Below are 27952 nucleotides of genomic sequence, written 5' to 3'. Positions count from 1 at the left end.
ATAAATTTAATAAATATAACCAAAGTAAAATCTGATTGTCGGTTTCTGTTTCTTTCTGTGAGTAGAACAGTATTATATAATTAGTTGTTTTCACGCTGCACATGCGCACGACAAGCTTGGTACAAACGCGGTAATGATGTCTAACAAGTTGCAGTGAAAGAAACATGGAGCGTATTTGGTGTTTGTTTTTCCTTTCTACGTGTGTAGTTGCACAAAATGCACAAGGTAGGATTTCTGTTATCAATTTAGATCAACGCAATTTTACCTGTTTACATGTTTAAGTTATGCATAATGTTTGAATCATATGCAGATTACTCCTAAAACGACGTAAAACCAGACGCATGCACTTTAAGTTTTTATGGTGTCTTCAATTTTTATGCAATTGCTGCATGTTAGTATGACTCATCGAGATCAATTATTAAAGCAGGACGATGCTCTAACATTAACATGTCCTTGACTTCAATTCGTTTATTGAAGTACCTTTAAAATAACGATTTGTAAAAAAGAAAGTAGCTAATACGATGAAAGTCAAAGTCAAGAGTGGATAACAGTAACTTATGATCAGAACAACGAATAAAAATCCATTTTTATATATGGTATCGTAAAATCAATTTCAATCAAATCAATAAATTAACACCCAAAAATACAAAAAAATATAAAGTTATAATGAAATATTTGTCGGTATGAAACCCAAAAACCCCTTAGATCTAGTATTAATTCTCATGATGTTTACATGAATTACATTATCTTGCAAAGACAAGAACATGCTGTAGGTTCCGCTCCATTTAACACATCTCTGCTCGCTGTAAATGGGCGTGCAGTAACGGTGTGTTATATCTGTTTCAATTTGCGTCTAAATTATAATCACCTGATAGTAATGTTATGCTTTTTAAAAAGTATTGGTGTTTCTGAAAAAGAATATTTAAATAAATATAAAAATGGTATGGAGTATATATCCGAAAAAGCCTTGTTAAGCAAGAAAAATAATGGATTGCAGAACCAAATCTTCCAAGGTTAGGTATTTAATATTTTATTGAAAACTATTAATCAAAAAGTCATTATCATATTCGATGGTATGTAATCATTTTTAAAATTAAATCAATGATATTAAATCAATGTCATTGTATCACTTCGGTTAAAACTTGTATTTAATCATTTTCAATACAACTGGAAGATCCCTGCACAACAGCATACGTTTTGGATAAAATGGATCAACGATTTAAAGAGAACATTGCTAAGGACTCCTCTGCGATGTTGTGTGATCGTTTCCGGTTAGGGAATGGACGCTGGGTCAGAGCAGACGGACAAGACTTGTTACAGACCGAACCCCAACCCCACGAGTTATGTGGGACCCGCTATCCTATCTGGATGAAGGGTATGTCGTTCACCAAAAAATTTATAAATGTTAAACTTGTAATATAATAAACAATTGGTATATTGTGCAATGATCCATTTTTATAATTTTAGTAATGTATAAGATGCAGCAGATCTCTAGAATACATAAAACACTGCTTGGAAACTTTTTGCAACATTTCCTAACATTTTGCATTGTTATTTCGGCATATGAATTTGATAAAAACAAAGTTGAAGAATAGCCAAAGTTGTTATTAAAAATTGGCTATTCTAAAACTTAATTTTATCAAATACTTTGATGCTGAAAATTTGTAAAAAATGTAATATATGTTATTTAATTGTGGGATACTTCCCCTTCGTGTGGAAAGTGGGCGGTTTCACGGTGAACCTCTCAATGATAGAATTTGAATCTTCTGTGACTTAAACGAAATTGAAACTGAAGAACACTTACTTTTAAAATGCTCATTATATAACGACTTACGCAACTCTCTTTTAGGAAACACTTTAGGCTCCATTTTTAATGACAACAATTTATTTGAAACATCACACCATAACTTTCCCCGACAATGTGCTCAAGTCATAGTTAAAGCGCTCAGGATAAGGCAAACCAAACTTTCAGGCTGACTTTTGCATTTGTATTAAAATATAAAACAGTGACATTTAAGTCCGATGGGCCGGGTGTGACAATATATGTTATATTTCAATGAGTATATGTTCAATTGAAACACTTGTCGCTATAATAAATGATTTATTTACTTACTTAATAAGGTTAACATGCATTTAAAAATAGCCACAAATAACTTTAAAAATATAAGAAAAATATATGTAAGTTAGTCCGTTAATGTTTACATTTTCCACTGTTTTTACTTGTGATAACACTATGCATCGATTTTGTACTATATAACCCATAACTTCAAATGATGCCAAATTGAGGCGCCAGCGAGGTTTGCTTATTTATATTTAAGTATATAATCGTATGATGGCTTAAAATTCTTCAAATATAAGTTATAATGATTCATTCTTTGAATATAATGAGGCCCTTCGGACTTTATTGGATTTGATCACGCATCGACCAAAATTATCATGTCATAATACTCAAAAAATAATTCGTCGTTGTCAGCGTCGTAAACTTTTCATCTTCTTCTCAAAGACCACTGGGCCAATTTCGATTAATCTTGGGGCAAAGCATCCTTTGGGGAAAGCGTTTTCAAGTTTACTGTAAACTCCTAATTAAAAGCGAGGAATTGATATCTACGTTAAATTGCGAGAATAACATTTTTTAATTTTTTTTTTAATTTTAAACTATAAAGAAGATGGTTAAATAAAGCGTGTAAAATGACCATATCAGGAATGATTAGATATTGCAAAATTAGAATATCATTGAATCTGTTAATTTTAATTTTTTTTTTATTAAAAACAGTGTATATTTAACGTAACATCGGTTTGTAACCCTTAAATATATATTTAAATTATTTGAAACATGTTGATTTAAACTGGCGTATGCGTGTCAAAACCTTCAAATAGTGTCATTTTTATAACTTCAATGCCTTTTCTGTTGTAGAGTGGGTCTGAGCATCATATTTTTATCATAGTTTATATGCAGTTTAATGGAATTTAAACCGATTTCAATCACGAAAATGTGGACCCCTGGGACAGGGCTTTAGGCCCGAGGGCGGGGCCACTTTGGCCATGTAGTGAAAATGTATTCAATCTTAGAAAATCTTCTTCTCTTCCCCCATATACATTTGAATAAATTTAAGTGCATGGTTATGATGTCAACGGACTCTTCTACCTATACTGTGAAATTCATGACCTCTGGGACAGGGCTTTAGGCCCTAGGGCAGGGCCACTTTAGCCATATAGTGAAAATGTATTAAATCTTAAAAAATCTTCTTTACTCCCACAAAAAAACTAAATGCATGGTTATGATGTGCACAAACTCCTCTACCTATATTATGAAATTCATGGCACCTGGGTCAGGGGTTCAGGTCGTAGGGGAGGCGGGGGACAATATGGCCTTATAGTGTTAATGCATATAATGTTTAAAAAATCTTCTTCTCTACGAACACAGAACACAGAATAAAAATTTAACAACATTTTAGAAAAAAAATTATCCGGTCATCTTTAATAATATTTCATATCACCTGCATGTAAGGCAAGGTTTATAGCTAGCAGGGGTGGGGGGGGTAGTGTATTTGTCTCATTATTTTATTCTGCTCAGGAATTTCAATGAACATCGATATCAAAGTTATCAATAAGATATTGTGATAGCATTTGATAAGAGTACAGGGAAGGGGCTTATAACAGCTAATGGAGTTATCTACCCTTGCTTCTTCATAATGGAGTTATCTTCCTTGGCTTGGCTTCATATTTAGTAATTAATCATAATGTATAATTAAAATAATGTAATTAAGAAGTTGTAGGACTAAATAGTTATCCAAGTATTTTATCAATTGAAACAAAAACAGTTTTTAAATTTTTTAAATAAATCAGATCCCTGTTCATAGTAAAGTAATAAGTAGTATACTAGCCACCTTGTTATAGTTTATCTATGAAAACATATAATCATAAAACCTATTTGGAAGACTTTCATATGTGGAGATGACCCACTATACTTGAAAAATGTCTTTTTGTAGCCCAACAACTGAACGATTTAAAAAAAATATAAAAGTCCGTAAATTCGTGGCCAATGTCTCATATAGCATTTAAACAACGCACTTTTTTGTGAATGAAATGGCTCAGTGGTTAGAGCACCAGACATAATGTAACTTTATAGACTTGGGTTTTTAGGTTGTGGGTTCGATACCACCAAAACTTATTGATTTATTATTTGTTCTCATCGTTTAAGGAAATATTTCAAATTGAATATACTGGGTAGTTAGAAATTACCCTTTTGTAAACTTGTAATAAAACATATCAAATACTATGTATACTTAATTTAAAAAAATGTTAAATTTGAAATTTTATTTTACGACAAAACCAAATGGTCAGTTGCGCCATCTTAATCCCCCATCTTCTTTAATAAATAATAATAAAAATACGACGTTCGCGATTTGATATTCTTGCGATTTGATGAAAAACAGTTCGAAGTAGAAATTGTGTAGTAGCGTTTTATAAGGAATCTAAAGTATTCAAAGAAAGGGCCAGTTCTCCAAAAAAGACGAAAGAAGTGGGTTTTTTAAAGAAATATCCTTCCTCTGAACTAACTTTTAAAAAATTGACATAAAGCATCCTTATGGAAAGGACTTTTAAGCTTTTCAGGTCACCTGAGTTACTCAGGTGATCTAATGCAATTGGTCTTCGTCCGTCGTCGTGAATTGTGCGTCGTGCGTTAACAATTTTACATCTTTAACATCTTCTTTAAAACTACAAGGCCCTGGGGTGCCAGGGGTGGGGCCAAATATGCAAATAAGCCAAATTTTCAAAAATCTTCCTCTCTACTTCCACACATGTGAGGTAAAAACTGAATATATAGTTATGATCCCCGTAAAGCCCTCTACCTAAATTGTGAAATTCATGGCCCCTGGGTCCGGGTTTCAGGCTCTAGGGTGGGCCACTTTGGTTATATAGTGAAAATGTATTAAATCTTAGAAAATCTTCTCCCCTTCTCCCATATATATTTGAATAAAACTGAGAGCATGGTTATAATGTCCACAAAGTCCTCTACCTAACTTGTGAAATTCATTGCCCCTGGGTCAGGGATTTAGGCTCCAGGGCTGGGCCACTTTTGCAATATAGTGAAAATGTATTAATCTAAGAAAATCTTCTTCCTTTCTCCCATATACATTTGAATAAATTTAAGTGCATTGTTATGATTTCAACGGACTCCTCTACCTAAACCGTGAAATTCATGACCCCTGGGACAGGGCTTTAGGCCCGAGGGCGGGACCACTTTGGCCATGTAGTGAAAATGTATTCAATCTTAAAAAATTTTCTTCTCTTCCCCCATATACATTTGAATAAATTTAAGTGCATGGTTATGATGTCAACGGACTCTTCTACCTATACTGTGAAATTCATGACCTCTGGGACAGGGCTTTAGGCCCTAGGGCAGGGCCACTTTAGCCATATAGTGAAAATGTATTAAATCTTAAAAAATCTTCTTTACTCCCACAAAAAAACTAAATGCATGGTTATGATGTGCACAAACTCCTCTACCTATATTATGAAATTCATGGCACCTGGGTCAGGGGTTCAGGTCGTAGGGGAGGCGGGGGACAATATGGCCTTATAGTGTTAATGCATATAATGTTTAAAAATCTTCTTCTCTACGAACACAGAACACAGAATAAAAATTTAACAACATTTTAGAAAAAAAATTATCCGGTCATCTTTAATAATATTTCATATCACCTGCATGTAAGGCAAGGTTTATAGCTGGGGTGGGGGGGGGGGTGGGGAGGGGGGTAGTGTATTTGTCTCATTATTTTATTCTGCTCAGGAATTTCAATGAACATCGATATCAAAGTTATCAATAAGATATTGTAATAGCATTTGATAAGAGTACAGGGAAGGGGCTTATAACAGCTAATGGAGTTATCTACCCTTGCTTCTTCATAATGGAGTTATCTTCCTTGGCTTGGCTTCATATTTAGTAATTAATCATAATGTATAATTAAAATAATGTAATTAAGAAGTTGTAGGACTAAATAGTTATCCAAGTATTTTATCAATTGAAACAAAAACAGTTTTTAAATTTTTTAAATAAATCAGATCCCTGTTCATAGTAAAGTAATAAGTAGTATACTAGCCACCTTGTTATAGTTTATCTATGAAAACATATAATCATAAAACCTATTTGGAAGACTTTCATATGTGGAGATGACCCACTATACTTGAAAAATGTCTTTTTGTAGCCCAACAACTGAACGATTTAAAAAAAATATAAAAGTCCGTAAATTCGTGGCCAATGTCTCATATAGCATTTAAACAACGCACTTTTTTGTGAATGAAATGGCTCAGTGGTTAGAGCACCAGACATAATGTAACTTTATAGACTTGGGTTTTTAGGTTGTGGGTTCGATACCACCAAAACTTATTGATTTATTATTTGTTCTCATCGTTTAAGGAAATATTTCAAATTGAATATACTGGGTAGTTAGAAATTACCCTTTTGTAAACTTGTAATAAAACATATCAAATACTATGTATACTTAATTTAAAAAAATGTTAAATTTGAAATTTTATTTTACGACAAAACCAAATGGTCAGTTGCGCCATCTTAATCCCCCATCTTCTTTAATAAATAATAATAAAAATACGACGTTCGCGATTTGATATTCTTGCGATTTGATGAAAAACAGTTCGAAGTAGAAATTGTGTAGTAGCGTTTTATAAGGAATCTAAAGTATTCAAAGAAAGGGCCAGTTCTCCAAAAAAGACGAAAGAAGTGGGTTTTTTAAAGAAATATCCTTCCTCTGAACTAACTTTTAAAAAATTGACATAAAGCATCCTTATGGAAAGGACTTTTAAGCTTTTCAGGTCACCTGAGTTACTCAGGTGATCTAATGCAATTGGTCTTCGTCCGTCGTCGTGAATTGTGCGTCGTGCGTTAACAATTTTACATCTTTAACTTCTTCTTTAAAACTACAAGGCCCTGGGGTGCCAGGGGTGGGGCCAAATATGCAAATAAGCCAAATTTTCAAAAATCTTCCTCTCTACTTCCACACATGTGAGGTAAAAACTGAATATATAGTTATGATCCCCGTAAAGCCCTCTACCTAAATTGTGAAATTCATGGCCCCTGGGTCCGGGTTTCAGGCTCTAGGGTGGGCCACTTTGGTTATATAGTGAAAATGTATTAAATCTTAGAAAATCTTCTCCCCTTCTCCCATATATATTTGAATAAAACTGAGAGCATGGTTATAATGTCCACAAAGTCCTCTACCTAACTTGTGAAATTCATTGCCCCTGGGTCAGGGATTTAGGCTCCAGGGCTGGGCCACTTTTGCAATATAGTGAAAATGTATTAATCTAAGAAAATCTTCTTCCTTTCTCCCATATACATTTGAATAAATTTAAGTGCATTGTTATGATTTCAACGGACTCCTCTACCTAAACCGTGAAATTCATGACCCCTGGGACAGGGCTTTAGGCCCGAGGGCGGGACCACTTTGGCCATGTAGTGAAAATGTATTCAATCTTAAAAAATTTTCTTCTCTTCCCCCATATACATTTGAATAAATTTAAGTGCATGGTTATGATGTCAACGGACTCTTCTACCTATACTGTGAAATTCATGACCTCTGGGACAGGGCTTTAGGCCCTAGGGCAGGGCCACTTTAGCCATATAGTGAAAATGTATTAAATCTTAAAAAATCTTCTTTACTCCCACAAAAAAACTAAATGCATGGTTATGATGTGCACAAACTCCTCTACCTATATTATGAAATTCATGGCACCTGGGTCAGGGGTTCAGGTCGTAGGGGAGGCGGGGGACAATATGGCCTTATAGTGTTAATGCATATAATGTTTAAAAATCTTCTTCTCTACGAACACAGAACACAGAATAAAAATTTAACAACATTTTAGAAAAAAAATTATCCGGTCATCTTTAATAATATTTCATATCACCTGCATGTAAGGCAAGGTTTATAGCTGGGGTGGGGGGGGGGTGGGGAGGGGGGTAGTGTATTTGTCTCATTATTTTATTCTGCTCAGGAATTTCAATGAACATCGATATCAAAGTTATCAATAAGATATTGTAATAGCATTTGATAAGAGTACAGGGAAGGGGCTTATAACAGCTAATGGAGTTATCTACCCTTGCTTCTTCATAATGGAGTTATCTTCCTTGGCTTGGCTTCATATTTAGTAATTAATCATAATGTATAATTAAAATAATGTAATTAAGAAGTTGTAGGACTAAATAGTTATCCAAGTATTTTATCAATTGAAACAAAAACAGTTTTTAAATTTTTTAAATAAATCAGATCCTTGTTCATAGTAAAGTAATAAGTAGTATACTAGCCACCTTGTTACAGTTTATCTATGAAAACATATAATCATAAAACCTATTTGGAAGACTTTCATACCTGAGGTAAACAATTGGAATGGAATCTGTGCACCTTTTCTGTAGTTCGTCATACACTCTGTTATGAGCCTTAAAGGGGCATGGTCACGATTTTCGTCAAATTCTATTTTTCTATTTCTATTATTTACAATGCTTTAAAAATGCATTTCTAATGATCAAATGAAATCTGAGAGTCAGTCTTTAAGTTTTAAGCAAGTTAAAGAGCTAGCTCACAAATCTGTGTCATGTAAACGAGGCACAGTTTTTGTTTACAGAGGTTCAATTTACCAATTAAAACCCTCTTTCAGACTGATTTTTCTATCTTCTTATTCGTTTTAAGCATAGATAAACAGTTCCTAAAGTTTAACACATTCATTCTAGGTCTAAATTTGAAATTTTCACTCCAACATTCAAAATGTAAACAAAAGCTTTGTTTACATGTCAAAGAATTGTAAGCTCTGTAACTTGCTTATGACCCAACAAATGGCATTCAAATTTTGTTTGCTTATTAAGAATGCCTCACTGAAGCATTGTAAGTATTCCAATCGGAAAAATAATTTAGGACCAAAATCGTGACTATGCCCTTTTAAGTCTTGTGCGAGACTTAAAGGTAAAGAGTCCTTTTCGAAAGATTTCAGGTAGGGAGGTGGATGTCATTACAATATTATAATCTTCTACTCCATAATGAAATTCAATTAAATGCATCAGTGAGACTCCTCGACAATTTTGTGTATGGGCTATGGTACTGAAGTGACCGTTAAGGCCTATTGGCCGCTTCCTTTTTTCAAAGGAGGGACCAGTTTCTTTTCAAAGGCGAGATAATTAAGAAAGAGTGAAGATACGATGAGGAAGTATAAACATGTTGCTCTGTAGAACCAGATATCCCGTAATAACCCAAAGTTAACATTAATTATCTGATTTATATATTATATATATTATATATATATTATAAAAAATATTAAAAATTATAAAAATTATAAAAAATTTAATTTGTTCAAATCATTACTCCAAGGGTTCAAGAAGGGGTCCTAAATGATTTAAAATTTCAGAAAATAGTAGTAGAATTAGACGCTAAAAATTTTTTCTGAAAAACCAAAAGGCTATTATTTGTGAAAAAAGGTTAGAATAAACTAAACACAGAATACTTAATTTTAAAGTTTATTCGGCAAAACGCGGAAAACCTGACAAAAAGTAGAGGAAATACATTAAAAATAAAATTGAATTATCAAACACTTTAGGATTTCTTTGCAGAGCCTCCTCCAGAAACCGTTGATGAGGAACCAGTTGATAAAGTGGCGTGTGTAGTTGGGTTGAGGGGCACGTGCGAAGAAACACTGCCGATCAAGATCAAGAAATGTGTCGGTTACAACGTTTATTTCCTGACTCCCCCAACAAACTGCTACAAGGCGTACTGTTTCCGTAAGTTAAAGTAGAACTTAAACCGTATTTTTATGTAAATGAGTTTTGACAGAGCTCTGGTTATCATATCGGCATAATTTTAGCGACAAGAGTATAGCATATATGAGTACTTAGCATTTCTAATTGAGTAATTTACCAAAATAAATAACTATATGGATTGTTTTATACGTTAAGGTTATTTGGAAATCCATATATTTATTAGCAAATAATTCCAATGTCTAGGATGTAGATGATTGAGAGTCAGCACATTATAATTTTATTTAGTTTCGCAAGTTGCAGTCTGAATTTATGAACAGTTTTAAAAAAATATTCAATGTTTAAAATCGTTGGAATTTTATAAATTTTTAATATATAGACATGAAGAAATGTTGGTTATGTATTAAAAATGACTGTTTTACATAAAGTACACCAATGTATTAGAATTCAACTGATTTATTTTTAATGTAATAAACGTATCCTTACATTTTAGAATATGCTACTGAAGGTAAGTGATATGAAACTTTATTTAACAAAAGCAGATAAAAATTAAGAATTCGCTCACATATATAACATAAAAGCATGGAATATTGGTCATTTCTGCAAGGAAAGGCAGATAAAGTATTGATTGTAAAATGCACGTAAGTCTTAAGAGAACATTAGCTTTAAAATGCATATATCTGTTCAATAATGGTCATCAATTCTACTTCTATGCCGTATTTAGATGCTCCACCGACTGAGGTGATACCACAACCAGTAGTACGTCATAATTTGGTCAGGAAAGAGGATAGGATAGCCTTTCAAGAACTACAATTCATCTGCTCCTTTCCCCCTGAGGACACCGATTTCTACTATCAGGTGGTGTGGTATATTGAAGATAAACCTGTGGTGGTGACAGAGCCTGTTAAAAAGGATTCCATAACCAAAACAAATCTAGGCCGAAGCGATGGAGACCCCACGAAAGGATATCTTAAACTTGGAATAAATGTAACATATTTTTGTTATGCAGCAATAAAAACAATTTATGAATACATTACTTCATTTAAAATATTGACCCTGTGTTTCACTTTCCTACAAAATACCTATAATTATAGGATCAACGATTTTATTGTTTTAGATTGTCCCTGCAACTATTGAATTAAAAAATCATCAATGCTCTCAATATACTTGAATTCAATTGATTTTAGATCAAGTGCGCGGTGCGATTAAAACTGGAACCTGAAGGTGCCCCCGGACCTCTCTCCACGCTCAGTGAAAACTTCTTTGCTGGCATTGAGGTACGATCCAAATTTCTTTTCTTAATTGATATTGAACGTAATAAATCAAAATCAGATTTTGATAATTTCTTACTGATTGTATAGATGAAGCATTTTTATTTTTAATCACAGGTCAAATCAACAAAGGTTAACATCAAAAGAGATGAACCACGTGGTCAGATTGACGTAAAGTTAACGGTACCGATTGGTTGTCCCTTTATGCCAGACGGCAGTGTAGAAAACTGTGGATTGGACATCGAGATGAACGTGCCAAGAAACGAAACAAAATGTACTTCTGATGTAAAAGCCGTCAAAGCAATGGATTTGATTGGTCAAGGAAAGAACTGTGGGTTTAGAATTCTCAACACGGAATGGCAGGAAACAGTTGCTCTTCCCATTTCATTTATTGACACACCGGAATACAATTTAGTACTTCCGGATTCACCAGATGGCGCTTTCCGGATCGGAATGATAACTGTACAGAATAAAGAAAAACCTGAGTGGAGTAGAATCGAACTCCAGGATGTTTATGTCCATGTATGCCATTTAAAATTTCAGCAACAGATATCCAAAATGTTTAATATCCGTCAAATGTTTATTTTGCCCAAATCTAGCAAGTTGTTAAAATTTATATAACAGCTATATAACTATGAATATTCATTTTTTTTTTAAAAACTATTGAAAAAGTATAATTCTATTTTGCTGTAAATAAATGAATTAATCCAATTAATAATTAATAATGAATTGCAAATTCATTCAAGATTGCCGATAGCTCCGACATCTGGCAGGGCAAGAAATGTGCCGCTGTAAACGACCCCCATATGTACACGTTTGATGGAAGGGGGTGAGTTCATTAGCTTTGGAATTCTAAGGGCAATCGATCTTTACATTTTAAACAAAAAGGGCACTACTGTACGTAAAATGCTTATCGAAAATGTGATTGGTTTGATAATGTAGAACTTCAAAGAGAACTTGATTGTAAATGCTTGGTAATTATTCTTTATATATAATAGTATGTTTCAATAAGGTACTTGGATTTCAGAATATGTTTTTGAAATATCATGTTACATTTTTATTAGCTTTTATAAGCGCGCATTCTATAAATAGATTTGTGTTAAAAAATCACTAAAATCGGTTTTTTCATCTTATTAAATGATCAATATATTAGCTTTTCTATCAATTTATATCTTTATGTAAAGTCTTCATAATATGTGAAAATCAGAAATATTGAAAGATTGGAAGCATAAAAAAATAATCAAAATATCTTCAAAATTTAAGAAAATTAGAGGAATTGCGGACAAAGCAATATCATTTTTATTTAAAATATTATTACCAACTTAGTAGTATAAGCTGATGGATATTCTGATATTCTATCATTTCATTGAAGAATAGAAATTTCGTATCTAAATGCAGATAACTATCCTTTAAGTTGAGGTTAAAGGATGGAAGTGACCTTGACCTGACCTTGATGGGAAAACCGTCAGGTCAAATTTGATTAATTTAATGGAATCATTTGGTTATATGATATGTTTGACTGTGTAAAATGTTTCTGAATTTCTTAATATTAAAAGGATGTCTGATAACGAAAAGACTCCTTCCTTAAGCAAATAAATAGTTAATTATGAACAGTGTGCCTTATGATTAACGCCCGCCATTTGTGTTTGAAAATGAAATCAACAAAAAAATATCATAAAGAACTATATATGATATTAGTTAAATTTGGCCCCCATAATTCGCTATTTTCAAAATGATTCAGGAACATTAATTTGTTGTGCTATTTTATAAAAGAGTTAACATAAAATATGTTTTTTTCACCTATTTATTTGATTTATATGCACTCACTGGCAGTATATGACGTCAGAAGTGACGCTATTTTTATAATTCAATCAAAATCAGTCAAAAACTGACATTTTTCATATCTTTTTTACGAATGGGAAATAAAGACCGACTCTTTGAACAAGAACGAACTCTTTGTCACTTATAAGTATTGGAGAGATACATCTTTGTTGAAAATATTTTGTTTGTTCAACTAGTCGCTCAATGTTTCCTTAAAGAAAAACTGCTTTAAAACAAGCTGTTATATGCTAAAAATGAGAAAATGGCGGGAAAAAGTAAACTTTATGATGTCATATTTTTAAATTGTGGGCACTAAAATCAAAATGAAAATTATGAAAAAACTTCAAATGTATATTTGTACAAAAAAAACAAAGAATTGCAGTAAAATGACAATGTTCATTTAAGGGGGCATTTTAGGCTGAAACCATATGTAGTCCTTTGAAAATAAATATAGTATTGCTCAAGTGAAATAATTTGATGAAGTCAAAGTCGATATAAAGTGCTTATATCTTATTTTTGTCTAAAAGAACAGGCAGTCAATTCGAGTTACCCGACAAAAGAATAGTGGTGGCTCATATCAAGCACATTGTCGATTTTGTCCATACATTGAGCAAACTGGTTTTGTTATGATAGACTTTACATCACTGTTTATAAAAGTTACATGTATTTTTCTTATTTTAAAAGGTACGAAAATCAAAACGAGGGGAGATTCGTTCTGTACTGGGGAAAGAGGAAGGATTTTCCAATGGAGGTAGATAAAATCGTATTGAAGCCTTTAAACTCAAACAATAGTTTTTAAAGACCCTTTCTATATTTAGAAAAACCCGCCTTGATAACTGGTAATTTCTGAAAACACTTTAAATATTCCTCGGTTTCTAGTATTTTTTGCTCTGTAATTTGTTTTAAACACACTTTCTATCTTTTCGGTTTATTCATTCTCTTGGACAAGGTCTAGGGTGTTTAAATTCAGGTAAATATATTTGTTATCTTAGGTTCAGATTGAGACAACAGCGTGCAACAGACATCCGGGAAACCCTAGATGGGCCCCATACTGTGTCTGCGCTTTAGCCGTACGGGCGGGGGCGGACGTGTTCGTCATTGATCGATGTCCGAATAAACCCATACGGATTAAATACCTGTCCTGTAAAGAGAACCTTTTGGACGCTCGTAAAGAAACAGAAATGGAATACAAAGTTTGTCCATAGAATTTCTTAAAAAGAATCTCGCTACGGTTTTACCTTGCGTTTTCATTCAATTGATTCCTTTATCAAAATTTGAAAATCAGTCGTCAGTACAAAGTTCCCCATTCTTTGTTATTAACCTCATACTTGTTAAATAAAATAAATCCACATTTTGATGAAATTTGGCAATTGATAATCATGGAAACAGTGTCCATTATTAGCTTGCAAAATGACAACAACATAAAAATGATTTCAATGATTTTTCTAAAAAATATATGACACAAACTTTGTTTACACATCACAGAATCGAGAAATGTATTCAACGATTCATTTAACATAAGAAATAACAAAGATGAAGCATTATTTAGCTTTAAAAATGGAAGCTTTATTTTGGATTTTTTCTACACAAATCATGACCATGCTACCTTACGACAAATTTGATTAAAATAGATTTATTTCACATTGTTTGAAACTTTTTAGTGCAAAACAGAGAAGGGGAAACTGATTTAACAAATCCAAAATAAGCCATGCTTGAAAGGGAAAGTTAATTCTTTGAATAAATAATGAACTCAAAAACTAACATTTGTCTTTTTGTTCCTAGATATACTTCCCGAGCGGTACATACGTTCACGCGCTGTTACAGGACTATCGTACAGATAACGTACGGACAATCAACGTACACGTGTATCCGTCCAAATCCGACCACGACCGGACGGGCGGACTGTGTGGAACTCTGAACGGAAATATATGGGATGATTTCATGGACAGGGACGGTAATTTACTAAATGGTAACGAAGAATTTAATCGATATTGGAGGTATGTCCATCTGAATATCAATTTTTGAAAATTAAAAACTGCTTTTTCTTTTTTGTCGTTTCATAAATATCTGGCTACTAAAATAACCAATTTTAAAATTATTTTGAGTCAATTATGCATTTATCATTATATGCATTTGGTTCTCTAACTATAGTCTGAAGGAGGACGAGTTTCTTGGAAACATGAACGAGGGCCAGTTAAATGCTTTGCCTCGCTGGCAGAACGCTGTGATGTACTGTACTTGTCCTCACAAAGAATTTGAAGTCCAAGGCGACACACCGGAGGAAGTTGGTCAGTGTAGCGAGGACATCATTGTAAAATGTGCCAAGGAGGACAACCCAACACTCAACAAGAACAACTGTCGAATCCGATCGAAACGATCTACTGTTAAACCATTCTCCTACAAAATGTTCCAGAGACAAGACATTAAACTTACAGACATTGACGAGGTATGTTAATGTTATCTATCAAGTAAAAAGTTCTTAAACCTTTCAGTAAACAAGAATTGTTATAATGATACACAATAAATCATCAAGGGAACGGTATTTCCAATTACCATTTAAGGAGGCTGTGCAGCCATTTTGTATACTGTAAACGTACTACATTTGGTTGTGTATTCTATTTAGCGATTTCGGCGGAATGCGGCTTCCGCTAAATCAATTACATCTCTAAATGCCATGCATATATGTATAAGAATAGTCACATTCAGGAATACGCTAATTCAAATCCACGCCAACTTGTTCAAAAACCAATTTCTGCCAAATATCGTACACGCCAAATATAATACGCTTTCAGTATTTGGGAATAAACTGTGAACATTTCTTGAACTAGCTTGTTTCTGTCTAAAACCGGCCAAAAATTTTGTCAGAAGATGAAAAAGTAATAAATATGATGTCCTACCTGTTGTTTTGTATGTAAATTACGCAGACAAGAACAGAGCAATGCCTTTTTAATTACTTAGAACAGCTGTAGAACTGTGCAGCTACAGACCTATTTTGAAGGGTTAAAAATCTGAAAGAATAAAAGCGGTTGATTGGTGTCCTTTCTACAACAATTTGTTGAGAAAAAGGTTTAATCTTGCACAGTGTTGGAGTAACTTCTTGCCTCAAAACAGGGTACCCTATTTTTGTCAGTCGGCTTGGAATTTAGTTTTAGAACAAGAAAAATCCAGTCTTTACTTAGAATTCCCGTGTTTATGGAGGCATATTGACATTTTCAGAAAATAATCAATCTGTGTTGAATGTGACAGGCATGTCTATACCTCCTCCAAAGGTTTTTTTTTTATTTCTATAAATAAAAAATTAATTGTAATTCTTCTTAGAAAAAAGGTAGTGATCTAATAACTTTAATAAAAAATTGACATACATTAATTTTCAATGAAAATATAACTTCAATGCACTCCCATTGACACAGACAAAAATATTTCGTGCGAATTGATGGTTTTTAAGACATACTTTAAGGATAGTGTACTCTCTTTTGAGACAAAGTTTCAACTTAAATAAGCAGGTTTATACCTTTTTCTCAACAAAATGGGTGTAGATTGGACACTACTGCCCCCCTTTCATATTTTTTATCAGATTCATAAATTATGAATTTAAGTCTGTAGCTGCGCAGTTCTAAGTGATTAAAAAAGGTATTGTTCTGCTCTTGTATGCGTAATTTGCATACAAAACAAGAAGTAGAACCTATTATTTATTACGTTTTAACCGGGTTCTGCAGAAAGCAGAGTCCTTGCTGTAGGCAGGCAAATCTCCAATGTTACTATAAATAGCACAACTTCAAAGGTAAACAAAAAACCAAACAGCGTCAAAGTAAAGGCTTCCGCTATACCGAATAGTTACACAAAGAGCCACGTTTTGTCAAACTTGTTGGCATTTTGTTTTGTTTTTTTAATTTTGAGAGAATTGTCTTTTTTAATTGTCTCAATAATAACGTGTTTGAAAAAGAAGACTATGCATTTTGGACACATACAATGCGCATGAATTTCAATGAACTACTTTGCTGCGTGTTGAAGAAATGGGGATTGAACATATAACGCCTGTTGCAAAATTCAAGGCAGCAACTGTTGAACTTTTTTCTACTAGACAGACATATTTTTGTTTATAGTCGCTTACAAAATTTGGTCGCTCTCTGACGCTTTGCCTGTACCGACGAAAAGTGACCCCCGTAGAATATTGACCCGGGGGTTCAAATTTCTACGGAGAAAACTGACCCAGGGTCAGTATTCTATGACAAGTAGGGTCCTTTTTCTACAGTAGAAATTCATCCAGACCTGTAGATCTACGACCCCCCTCACGTTAAAAACTGGCCCCCACAGATTTTTACCTCACTTATAAACTACGTAGAAATTAAAGAAATTCAAAGCGATTCGTTTAGCATTCATGTTTGGCGAGTGTCGTTGGGGGGGGGGGGGGAGTAGCGATAGCAAATAAAAAATTAGATAGAACTAAGTATGCGCTTCCAGTTTGCCTTGTTGAGCCCCTTCGCTAAGCCTTTTTAGGGCTCTGCCCCCCCCCCCCCCCCCGGGTATAAGCATTATGATGTGCTCGCATGCGCTCCCTGTTAGCATTATGCTCGCTTTGCTAAATAGGCCTCATTATTATACTTGCTTACTTTTCCCCTCCGTGCCCCGGAGGAGGCTTAGAGACGTGCAACAAAAGAAGCCACTTACGTCAGTCCCTGACAACAAGCCTCTCTCCAACTGTTCCTCCAAAGTTCTTCTCTCTTTTTCTCCACTGTACGCCTTCAGGTGTTCCTTGGCCTTCCTCCCCTTCTTTTTCCTTCAGGAGTCCAGGTCAGCGCAGTTCTGATATATGAGTTGTTGTTTGTTCATATGTATATAGTTGATTGTTTGATATCTTGTCTGGCCAGTGTATTTCCAAAATTCTCCAACGACATTTTCGGTGGAATCTATCAAGCTTCTTGTCATCTTTTTCGGTGGTTCTCCAGAGTTCAATGTTATACATTAAGACAGAGATGTTGAATATTCTCAGCTTGGTCTCGGTGCTATATTGGGCTGATTTCCATAAATTGCTCAGGGATGGAAAGGCACTCCTGGCTAGCCATATGTTTTTCTTTATATCTGCTTCTGTCCCTCCGGTCTTCTCTATTATGTTATTATATTATGGCTATGAGCTAAAGGAATGTTTGCACCTCCTTAACTTTTTTGCTGTTTAGGCTGATGGCATCTTTCTTTTTAATATTTAGTCCTCTATATCTTGCGACATCTTTCAGTCTGGAGGTTTTCTCTTGTATGTCGCTATTTTTGATGGATATCAGCGCAAGGTCGTCGGCATAATCAAGATCTTCTAGTGTGGACTTGAATTTCCAGCGTATACCTCGTTTTCTATCGTTGGTGCTTCTCATTATCCAATCAACCACAAAGATGAATAGGAACTCAGACATGAAAAGTCTCTGCCTCATTCCGGTCTGAACTTTGAACGAGTCAGTTGTTTTTCAGTTTTCAGTTTTCCATCATACATTTTTCTGAATGTTAACATTTATATATATATATATATATATATATATATATATATATATATATATATATATATATATATAAATATATATATATATAAGAAGCACTAGCAAACCAACAACACTCGTTATCTAAAGTGTCGGATCAAAAGATACAACCCGTCCCTTCTTCAGGACAACAAAATAAAAACTACATAAGAAAGAAGAAAAACATCTACAAAACTAGCACTAAACTAAACTAAATAATATATAAAAACTAGATAATGTTTAAACACCGGATCAAAACGTGGCAGCTACATCTTTATATTTAAGAATTCGAGCCCGAGAAAGAAAAATCCCGTCCGACGCAGCGGACGGTCTGTGAAGAAGTGCTGAAAGATAAAAAATTAGATAGAACTAAGTATGCGCTTCCAGAATTAACTTGCTAATTGGGAGTTGCTGTTAATTAAGTTGTACTAGTAAGATAATTCGTAGTGAAAGTTTGAAACAATCTTGAAAAGATGTTTTTCTTCTTTCTTATGTAGTTTTTATTTTGTTGTCCTGAAGAAGGGACGGGTTGTCCCGAAAATTTGACAATATTTTACTTTATTGTTCGTGTCGTTGGTTATTTTTAGTGCTTTATATATATATATATATATATATATATATATATATATATATATATATATATATATAGATATATCAGGCATGGGGCAAATTACATTGTAAAGTAATGCATTACATTACCATTACTTCATGAATTTGGGCATTAAATTACCATTACCATTACTTGATTTTCTTGAAGTAATGCATTACATTTCCATTTCATGAGTAAAGTAATGCATTACCATTACCATTACTTTGTTTTCAAAACCTAAAGCTAATAAAGAGTTTTTGCAAATGTTTCAAATATAAAACACTCTTTAACACATCTGCAGGTTCATGTTCAGCATCAAGTTCAAATTCATTGACTATACAAGAGTCATTCTTTATTTGGTCATATATAATCATCTTGTGGCATTTTGAACACCATATTACATAAGTAAAAAGATACTTATACACATTTGGCATGATACAATGTCAGATATGAAATAGAGACACAGATTTACATGTATAACAGAAAACAATTTCCGGAATAATGTTGTGGTTATTAAAAGCTAAATAGAGATATTTCCCCCGATTACACAAATCTTGGACACTTAACTGTATTAATTTATAAACCGAGGGTTTTTCCCATTTATATTTCTTAATATATCTTAATTGGATTTCTTTATACTAAGGACACTTTAAGAGAAAAGATTGCTTTTGCACTTTATGAACTAAGTTTCAAAGGGTTGCATCCTGTTAGATTGAAAATCTTCCCAGCTATACTAAATAAATGTCTTACAGGAGCAGTGGAAGCTTAGACTGAAAAATTGTTTGGCAATCTTTATCTTAGGATATATTAAGCGGAATAAAAGAAAAAATAGATGAATCTTGTATTTTCTATCAGTCCAAACTAATGTACTAATGTACTTAATATAAGAGAGAGAGAGAGAGAGAGTAAAATTATTTTTAAATGGGTTAAAATATATATTTTGATTTTCATCATGGATGGACAGAGCATTCATTTTGCTTTTTAAGGTGCACGCCTGTTCCTCTATTCTTTTGGGACATAGCAAAGGGAAGGGGATTGGGGTGTTTAGCACTTCTTATAACAATAGAGTGTTATGATACTTAGATTATCCTGGGGGCAAACAGTGTGTTGTTGACATTCTTTGCTGAACATTTTGCTGAACAAACTAATTGGAGTAAATTGTTTAAATGATTCAAAACTCTTAATAACAACACTCTTAAAATGTTATGAAATTGTGTAGTTATATCTACTAATATTAACAATTTAAAAGTGAGTTTTAAAAAGTCTTTTTCAATATTACAACTAAAACATTTTTACCTGAAGTATTATTTCTTTCTTCTTTAAAAAAAATTTAATCAAATTCAATTTCAGCTATTTATTTATTCATCACATTTTTTAAAGTGAACATGCATAAATAAGCATAGTAATTCAAAGTAATGCCAAGTATTGCCAGCATTACACTAGATTTTGGAAAGAAATGAATTACATTACCATTACTTGTAATGCTAAATTTGTCGCATTACACATTACTAGCACTACTTTGAAAACATATATTGCATTGCAATGCATTACCATTACATTTAGCATTACCCCAAGCCTGATATATATATATATATATATATATATATATATATATATATATATATATATATATATATATATATATATATATATATATATATCAGGAACTCCATAATGTTTGAGTATATTCCATAATTTACCCCTTATTATGCTGTCAAAGACTTTCTTGAAATCTATAAAGGTTATTGTGCTTGCCATTCTATGGACTGTTTTAGTATGTTTCTTAAGATGTAAACCTGTTCTGATGTTCCCCTTCCTCTCCTATTTGCAGAGTCAAAGTCAACGCCAAAGCCCGTTTTGGTGTCATTGTTTCTTTGCAATTTGTTTTCACTGTTATATACCGAAATATTACAACAGATACCGATTTTAAATTTATGCAAAATTATTTGTAAAATATTCTGTATCTTGTGTTTAATTCTAAATTCGAAGTTTTTGGATTTAAAATCAAGCATTGTGTTTTTTAAAAATGCATTCTTTTTAAGTCTGTTGTAAAAATAAAGAACTGATTGTTAAAAATATTCAAATGAGATAACGCATGCAATCGATCGCGGATCTAAGGGATGAGGAATTCAAACTTATTATGGTCACTTATCAAACTTATCTATAATAGGCCTCCACCCCCCTTCCAATAAATATCCACTCCCCCCAAATCCCGGATAAAATTTTCTTAATTCACGCATGTGATGAGATATGCTTATTTCAGACCAATGGCTGATAATTAATTTCTCATTGTGATAAAGACCGTGATGAATAATTTTGTATTCCCCATTAAAATTTACTGGTATCAATTCCTGTTACAATACAATTTGAACGAGTATTTTTGTTTATTTAGATTGATATCGTTCCTATTCAGTCATGGTTGAACAATGTACTTTAATAAAAGAAATATATATCTTATTTTTTTTTATTTGAAAAATTAAAAAACTGACTGAAATAATGATGACAAGTTATTGGAAAAGCTAACTCAGGCTGGTTATTCGTACAAGGTTATACGATAAAAATTCTAAGTACCAAGCAGGCAATTTAATAACCCCAACCCCCACCCCCATCACCACCATCCCTGTAACTACCCTAAGGAAAAAGAATGGACCTGATACAAGTAAACATAGAATATGTAATAAAATTTAGTCAATATTCTACGGGGTCATTTTTCTACAACCCACACGGAGAAAAATGACCCTAAGGCCATAATCTCTACGATGTAATCCAAGTATTCTACAACTGAGTGGGTCATTTTTCTACGTAGAATAGTGACCCTAGGTCAATATTTTACAGAGGTCACTTTTCGACGTAACACCGACATAAAAAGCATGAGAGAGAGATATTTTCAGTCTTTACTACACAATATGCTTAAAGACACACCAAAAGAGTCCGGCTTTCAGTACTTCAGTACTTTGTTTTATTTTACGACAAGGTTTTGACCACTTTGGGCAGAATCAAGCCAGTTCAAGAAGTATTTATATTTTCATCCTCAATGTACAAGAGGACCGCACATCCCCCTTAAAGGGGCATGGTCACGATTTAGGAAAAATTCCATTTTTATGTTTTTATTATTTACAATGCTTTAGAAATGCATTTCTAATGATCAAATAAAATTTGAGAGTCATTCGTAGAGTTATAAGCAAGATACAGGGCTCACAATTCTTTGTCATGTAAACAAGGCTCGTGCTCTGTTTTTGATTACATAGTTTCAATATACAAGTAAAAAATCTTTTCCCAGCTTATTTGTCTATCTTTGTATTTATCTTAAGCAAGGATAAACAGTTCTTAACGTTTAAAACATTCGTTTAAGGTCTAAAACGAAAATTTTTACTTCAACGTTCAAAATGTAAACAAACGCTTTGTTTACATAGTAAACAAACGCTTTGTTTACATAGTAAACAAACGCTTTGTTTACATAGCGAAGAATTTCAAGCTCTGTAACTCGCTTATAACTCAACAAATGACACTCAAATTTCGGTTACCTATTAAAAATGCCTTTCTTAAGCATTGTAAATATTAAAATCGGAAAAATAATTTTTTACCAAAATCGTGACCATGCCCCTTTAAATACGGTTCTTTATTTTGCTAAAGGGAAACATTGCGAGATACCTACTTGTAATATATTGCTCAAGAAAAGATAGGCTTATGAACTGATTAAATTACTGTTCGGACCACAAATTTAGAAGATAATCTCGTTGTCTTGTGAACTTTTTTGTCTCCTTTTTATATTGGATTTTTAAATTTTTCTTACTTGTTTTTAATGTTCATGGTATAAAATGGTGTATATATTAAGATTTTTCTTAAAGTTACAATAGTTTTAGTGTTTCCAAATGCTACTTAGATGCACTCAATAAATCAATACAAGTTATATCGTTACATTAATATTACATACGGTATTGCTCTTCATACTAGGTTCCAGAATACCTTTCAAGGAATAAGCGAGAAACAGAAATTATTTGGACAAAGGAAAAAGCGACAGAATTTTGTAATCACTTCATCAAAAAGTCTCAGACTTACAATGCTTGCAATGAGGTTCCTAGTGTTTCTGCAGATTTCCTCATAGAATCCTGCATCCTGGATATAGAGGTGAGTCCAATTTTTCAAAGAAACCAGGCATGGGAGACACCAACGCTAGGACTTCTACATGTTAATGGTCCCGAGGCCTGTGCGTAGGATAAGAAGGTAGGTTATTTCGCTCCTGGCAACCTAGAATAAGAAGGTAAGTTATATTACTCCTAGAAGCATGTTCTTAAGCTACGAAGGTAGATAATATTGCTCCTGGAAACCTATGCGTGGAATAAAAAAGTAAGTTATATTACTCCTAAAAACCAGTGCATAGGATAAGGAGGTAAGTTGTATTACTCCCAAAATCAACCAAAAGCACATCATGAAGCTAGTGTGTGTACTTAATACAGAAGAATGGTTGAATTCCTTTTTTGAAATATTTGTAATTATTGCAATTCCTAGAGGAATTCATTCCTCGAAGAATCTCTGGGTTGGATATTGAATAGATATCAACAATCTGATGATGATTGTGGATAATATTAATGAAAATTGTAAAGTTTTCATAAAAATTAAGCTAATTTATGAAAATGTTAAAGGTTTGGAGAAGAATCTTCTTTCCCCTTGCATTTAATTTAAAGCATATACATTGTATCATATGTTATACATGTTTTAAAGATCGCTCGTTCGCTACTTACATAAATGTTATAGAATGTCTCCTCCGCTGTTGTCTATGCGTTTTATTTTCCTTTATTTTGTTCTGTTTTGACTAGTTGACCAATACTACAGTTTGGGCTGCAGGTAGTCGAGAGGCTTTGAGAACAACTTGCATGAAGGAACTGTCACAGAATACCACACTGAAGGAAGTTACAGAGGAAGGAAAGCCATCTATAGCCGAACAAGTGAAAAAGATTGCCTGTGTAAATGAATGCAGTGGCAACGGCGTTTGTCTTAACGGTAAGTTGAAAACTATAATGATAAAAATACCCTTAAATCTCTTTCAAAAACCAGTCCCTTTTCCATGTTTTGATAATTAGATAATAAAATTCGTCGTAAGATAAAAAAAAACAGTTGTACACTTTTAAGTTGATTATATATAACAAATTTTATTTTTATAGTGTTTTTTCTTTAGAACTTATGGTCTTTTGAAGCCTCTATCTGGTAACCAAAACCAATAACAACACTTCAACCAATCCATAACTTCAAAGCAAATAGGATTCCTAAAATTCTCATATCTTAAAAGTCCTGTAATATCAATTAAAAAATTAAGCATTTTCTCTCTTCAGCAACAAACAAAATACAAATCTTCTTTTAAAAAATGAGGCATTTAACAGCTTTGTTAGCGAAATCACAAATCGGTAATAAGTCTCCCAAAATAATATTCGTATTTGAACAAGACAGATTTCATATTGCTTTTGTTTCAGGAACATGTGAATGCGATGAAGGTTTTGGGGCCAAGGATTGTTCCATGGACCTGAACAAACCCCCAGTAGTGTATGGGGTGAACATTGAGGAGGGTGGGCTCTGTGATAAAAGAACCTGCCAAAGGGCCCTGGTGGAAGGCTACGGGTTTCTAAACATGGATACTCTCCAGTGTTCTCTGACAGTTTTTCAGGTAAAGCATACTGAGTACCGTTTTGAGTCTAAACAAAAATTCCATTTTGAAGAATTCCCTAGTAATAAAAGGAAAGTTGAACAAAACACAAACAAATTAGATGTATCTTTTCCATGTAAAGGTTAATATCGTGTTGAAAAACATTTCAATGTGATTTATTTCAAATGTTAAAATGAATTGTTTTGGTGGTTGACAAAGTTGATTTAATATAGGTTACAGAAAACAAGACAGTAGTTGGTGACGTCATGGAGCACATGGTTCAAGCTGAACACGACAGTATAGCCGAGGTGTTCTGTCCCCTGGGACCGGCCAGGAGAAGACGCTCTGTCCCCCGGGGGTTCGTTCAGGGAATCACCCTCTCCGTGGCCAACAACGGCCGTAACTTCAGCACACATCACACCATCTATGTGTTGGACGGTGTCTGTCAGGACACGGTCAATGTTTCCGGGGATATCCAGTTCACTCTCAGGGTACGCTCAGTTTATCCCAAAAGTATAATTTATTCTTAAACGCAGGAACAATTGCCTGTGGCTCAGGATTTGTCTTCAAAGTAATTATATATAGGTTTAATTTTTGGTTTCCCAATGTCGATTGACAAACGAAAAACTTTTCTTAAATTTTTAATATTATGGAAATACTTTGAATATTTCTTTCATTATTGAGGATAGTTTTCAATAAATCAGACAATGCTTAGGAATGTTAACTAACATCAATTTTTTGAACAATTGGGAACTGTCTATTATCAAGTTGTTCAGCGTACATGAAGTTCTGGATGTTTCTAATTTCTAACTTTCAATACCACCAGTGACAAAACTTCCTATCGTTTGTAGAGAGGGTATTGTTACATCAGTAGGAAATGTTACGGCGATGGCCACATCCATGAAACCGATGAATGCATGAACTGCAATGCTGAAAAAAGTACTAGTGAATGGAGCAAAGTGGAAGGTATGACTTGTCATTTAGTACTAGTAATTAAAACTTATCAATCGAACTAAATGTTAATGAAATAAGTTTCAGATAGTTGATAACAGTTTATGATATCGTGTGATCACAGGTTGTGGCTTAGTGGTAGAGGAGTCTGATGGCAAACCGGAAGTGGAACCGGAAGAGGATAGTTTTCCGACAACCGTGGTTGTTATAGTACTAGTGTGTGTTCTAGTTCTAGCGGCTTTGATAGTAGCTTTAATACTATACAGGAAGAAGAAACACTCGGCCAGGTATTCTTATTGAAAATATACCATAGTTTTTTATGTAAGATTGTGCATAAGGGTTCTACAAGTATAAACTACCTTTTCTTCTTGTTTCGCTTTATAGAATTTTACAAACAAAGTTTAGAACAGCCACCTCGATAATTATGATTTTATAGGCATATGATTAAAACGTCTGATTGAAGCTTTGAAAAGTGTAAAATAAAGAAAACTGCAGTACTTCTTAATAATTTCATTGCATTTACAATCCATTGGATGTGTTTAAACTTTTAATTGTTTTATGATTGTGAAATTAATATTTTACAGCCATTCCATAAAATTAGAAGATAGGGTCGCCTACAGCGAGGTAGCTACACATGAAGAGACGTGAAAGTTGGGCTGTCTGTTTGCCTGTCTGTCTGTCTGTCAGTCCGCCAGTTTAGGTTGTTTGCATGCCGTTTGTCCTGCAAACAAAGTTGGTCGAAAATAAACTAAAGCATTTTAAACGAGAAGAAATCGTCTTTATTACAAGCGATCTCTGTCATTTATTCTTTGATGTCATTTTATTTACAAAGTGAAATTGCTTTGAGCTTGTGAACGACCATTGCATCTACACATTTTTTTTTAATTGTTAAAGGCCTAAACACTGTACATAAAGTGGTTCCCGGATTTTATGACAAATAGAATTATGTGCAAAGATGCACTGAATAATGTTTTTTTTTAATTGGTTATTTTTGTAATATGTATAACGCAATGTTCAAAGAACGATGTATTATACATGTTAATTTATAGAGCATTTCATTCTTTTCTTCCAGAAAATTGACTATATTTTTTCAAATATACATGGAGAAAAAAAAAATTACCATATGATAACATATAAAATATAAATCAGTAATTTTATTTCCAAAGTTAAAAAGTAATTGCGTTTCTAGCTTTTTTTATTTGCATGTGTATGAAAGTTGTGTAAACATTTCAGACTTTACCGTGATGTCTGTGTAAATTGTGTAAATGCGATTGTATACACCAACGTGCAATAAGTACTAGGAACCCTGAGTGGTGCCTATTTGTAGGCTTGTAATTTTTATTTTACTGAGGGGCACTTGCAATAAAAGCTTTGTCATGTTATATAATATTAGTATTAGCTGCCTCCCGGTAGATTATGTGTACCTTACAGGCTCCTTTGCCAGAGAAAGGTCTATTACAGATATTGTCAAACAAGTCAAGAGTAAGCTCGTGCAGATTTGGCCAATGAAATGAGTATATGCGCGCGTTCACCAAATCTTCTTGAAAATTTCAGCCCAAAATCTGGTTGTTTTCTGGAATGAAAATCGGATAAATATTACAGTTAGGGGGTACTATCCCGAGATTTGGTGAAGGTATGTGTCCAAATTATTCATTTCAAGCTTAATCATTCCGATATTAGATTGTTTTTTGTTCATAAATTAATATCGTTTAATAAATGGATATTTTTAAGGAAATAATTGTTACCCTTATTTTTTAAATTCATTTCATGTGTATGACTTTCATTGGGTGTTTACAGCATACAAATGTATTTTAAGGAATTAAATTTTTCTTTGTGTTTCATTATTGTGCGTCGTTCCATAATCTGCGTGCTTACGTATGTAACATAAGGTGCTTTAATTCAGTATTTACAATATATCTTATTTTTGCCTATTTATACAACCATTTTTAAACATAAGCATGATAAATATTTTAATTATTTTTCATTACTTGCAACTCTGTATGAATTTTTCATACCTATAATTAGTTTGATTACCCAGAAAACAAATATTATTTTTGTTTATTGTAACGAACTCGTGTTTCGGAGAAGTAAATTCGATTGAGGATATGATACACTTCATTGTATGTATGTCTCACTGTAATGACAAAGCATGTCTAATGATGTTTTAATCGTCTGTTTCACTTGACTTTCATTTCTCATTTGATGCTAAGATCAATTTTGTAATATAAGAAAAATTAAAACCAACTCACAAGTGTTGTTTCTTATTGTTTGGTAGTGTCCTTAAATGACACGGGACACCTTGAGATTTTATTATGGATAAAAGTACACCATATTCAAAATACACGTTTAGTCATTGTTTTAAAATTTTAAAATTGTATGTGAACAAATATATAAAAGTATCATGTGGTTTCGAACTTATGA

The 27952-nt window shown here is 33.2% G+C and overlaps 1 protein-coding gene across 1 annotated transcript; it reads left to right on the top strand.

Moving 5' to 3' along the window:
- The first annotated feature begins 92 nt into the window (after positions 1-92).
- LOC105339654 (von Willebrand factor D and EGF domain-containing protein) lies at positions 93-27784 on the top strand. The gene is made up of 19 exons (XM_066068728.1): positions 93-225; positions 1175-1375; positions 9617-9784; positions 10254-10268; positions 10485-10747; positions 10948-11037; positions 11149-11553; positions 11778-11860; positions 13537-13603; positions 13845-14045; positions 14635-14849; positions 15004-15298; positions 22897-23070; positions 23760-23943; positions 24411-24601; positions 24814-25071; positions 25432-25546; positions 25656-25818; positions 26116-27784. Exons 1-19 carry the CDS (start codon positions 165-167, stop codon positions 26177-26179), a joined length of 3213 nt encoding a protein of 1070 aa, XP_065924800.1. The 5' UTR covers positions 93-164; the 3' UTR covers positions 26180-27784.
- The last annotated feature ends 168 nt before the right edge of the window (positions 27785-27952 follow it).

Source organism: Magallana gigas, chromosome 8 (assembly GCF_963853765.1).
Source record: "Magallana gigas chromosome 8, xbMagGiga1.1, whole genome shotgun sequence".
NCBI classification, from domain to species: domain Eukaryota; kingdom Metazoa; phylum Mollusca; class Bivalvia; order Ostreida; family Ostreidae; genus Magallana; species Magallana gigas.
Note: the sequence above shows the minus strand (reverse complement) of the source record. Positions and strands in the feature narration are given on the sequence as shown.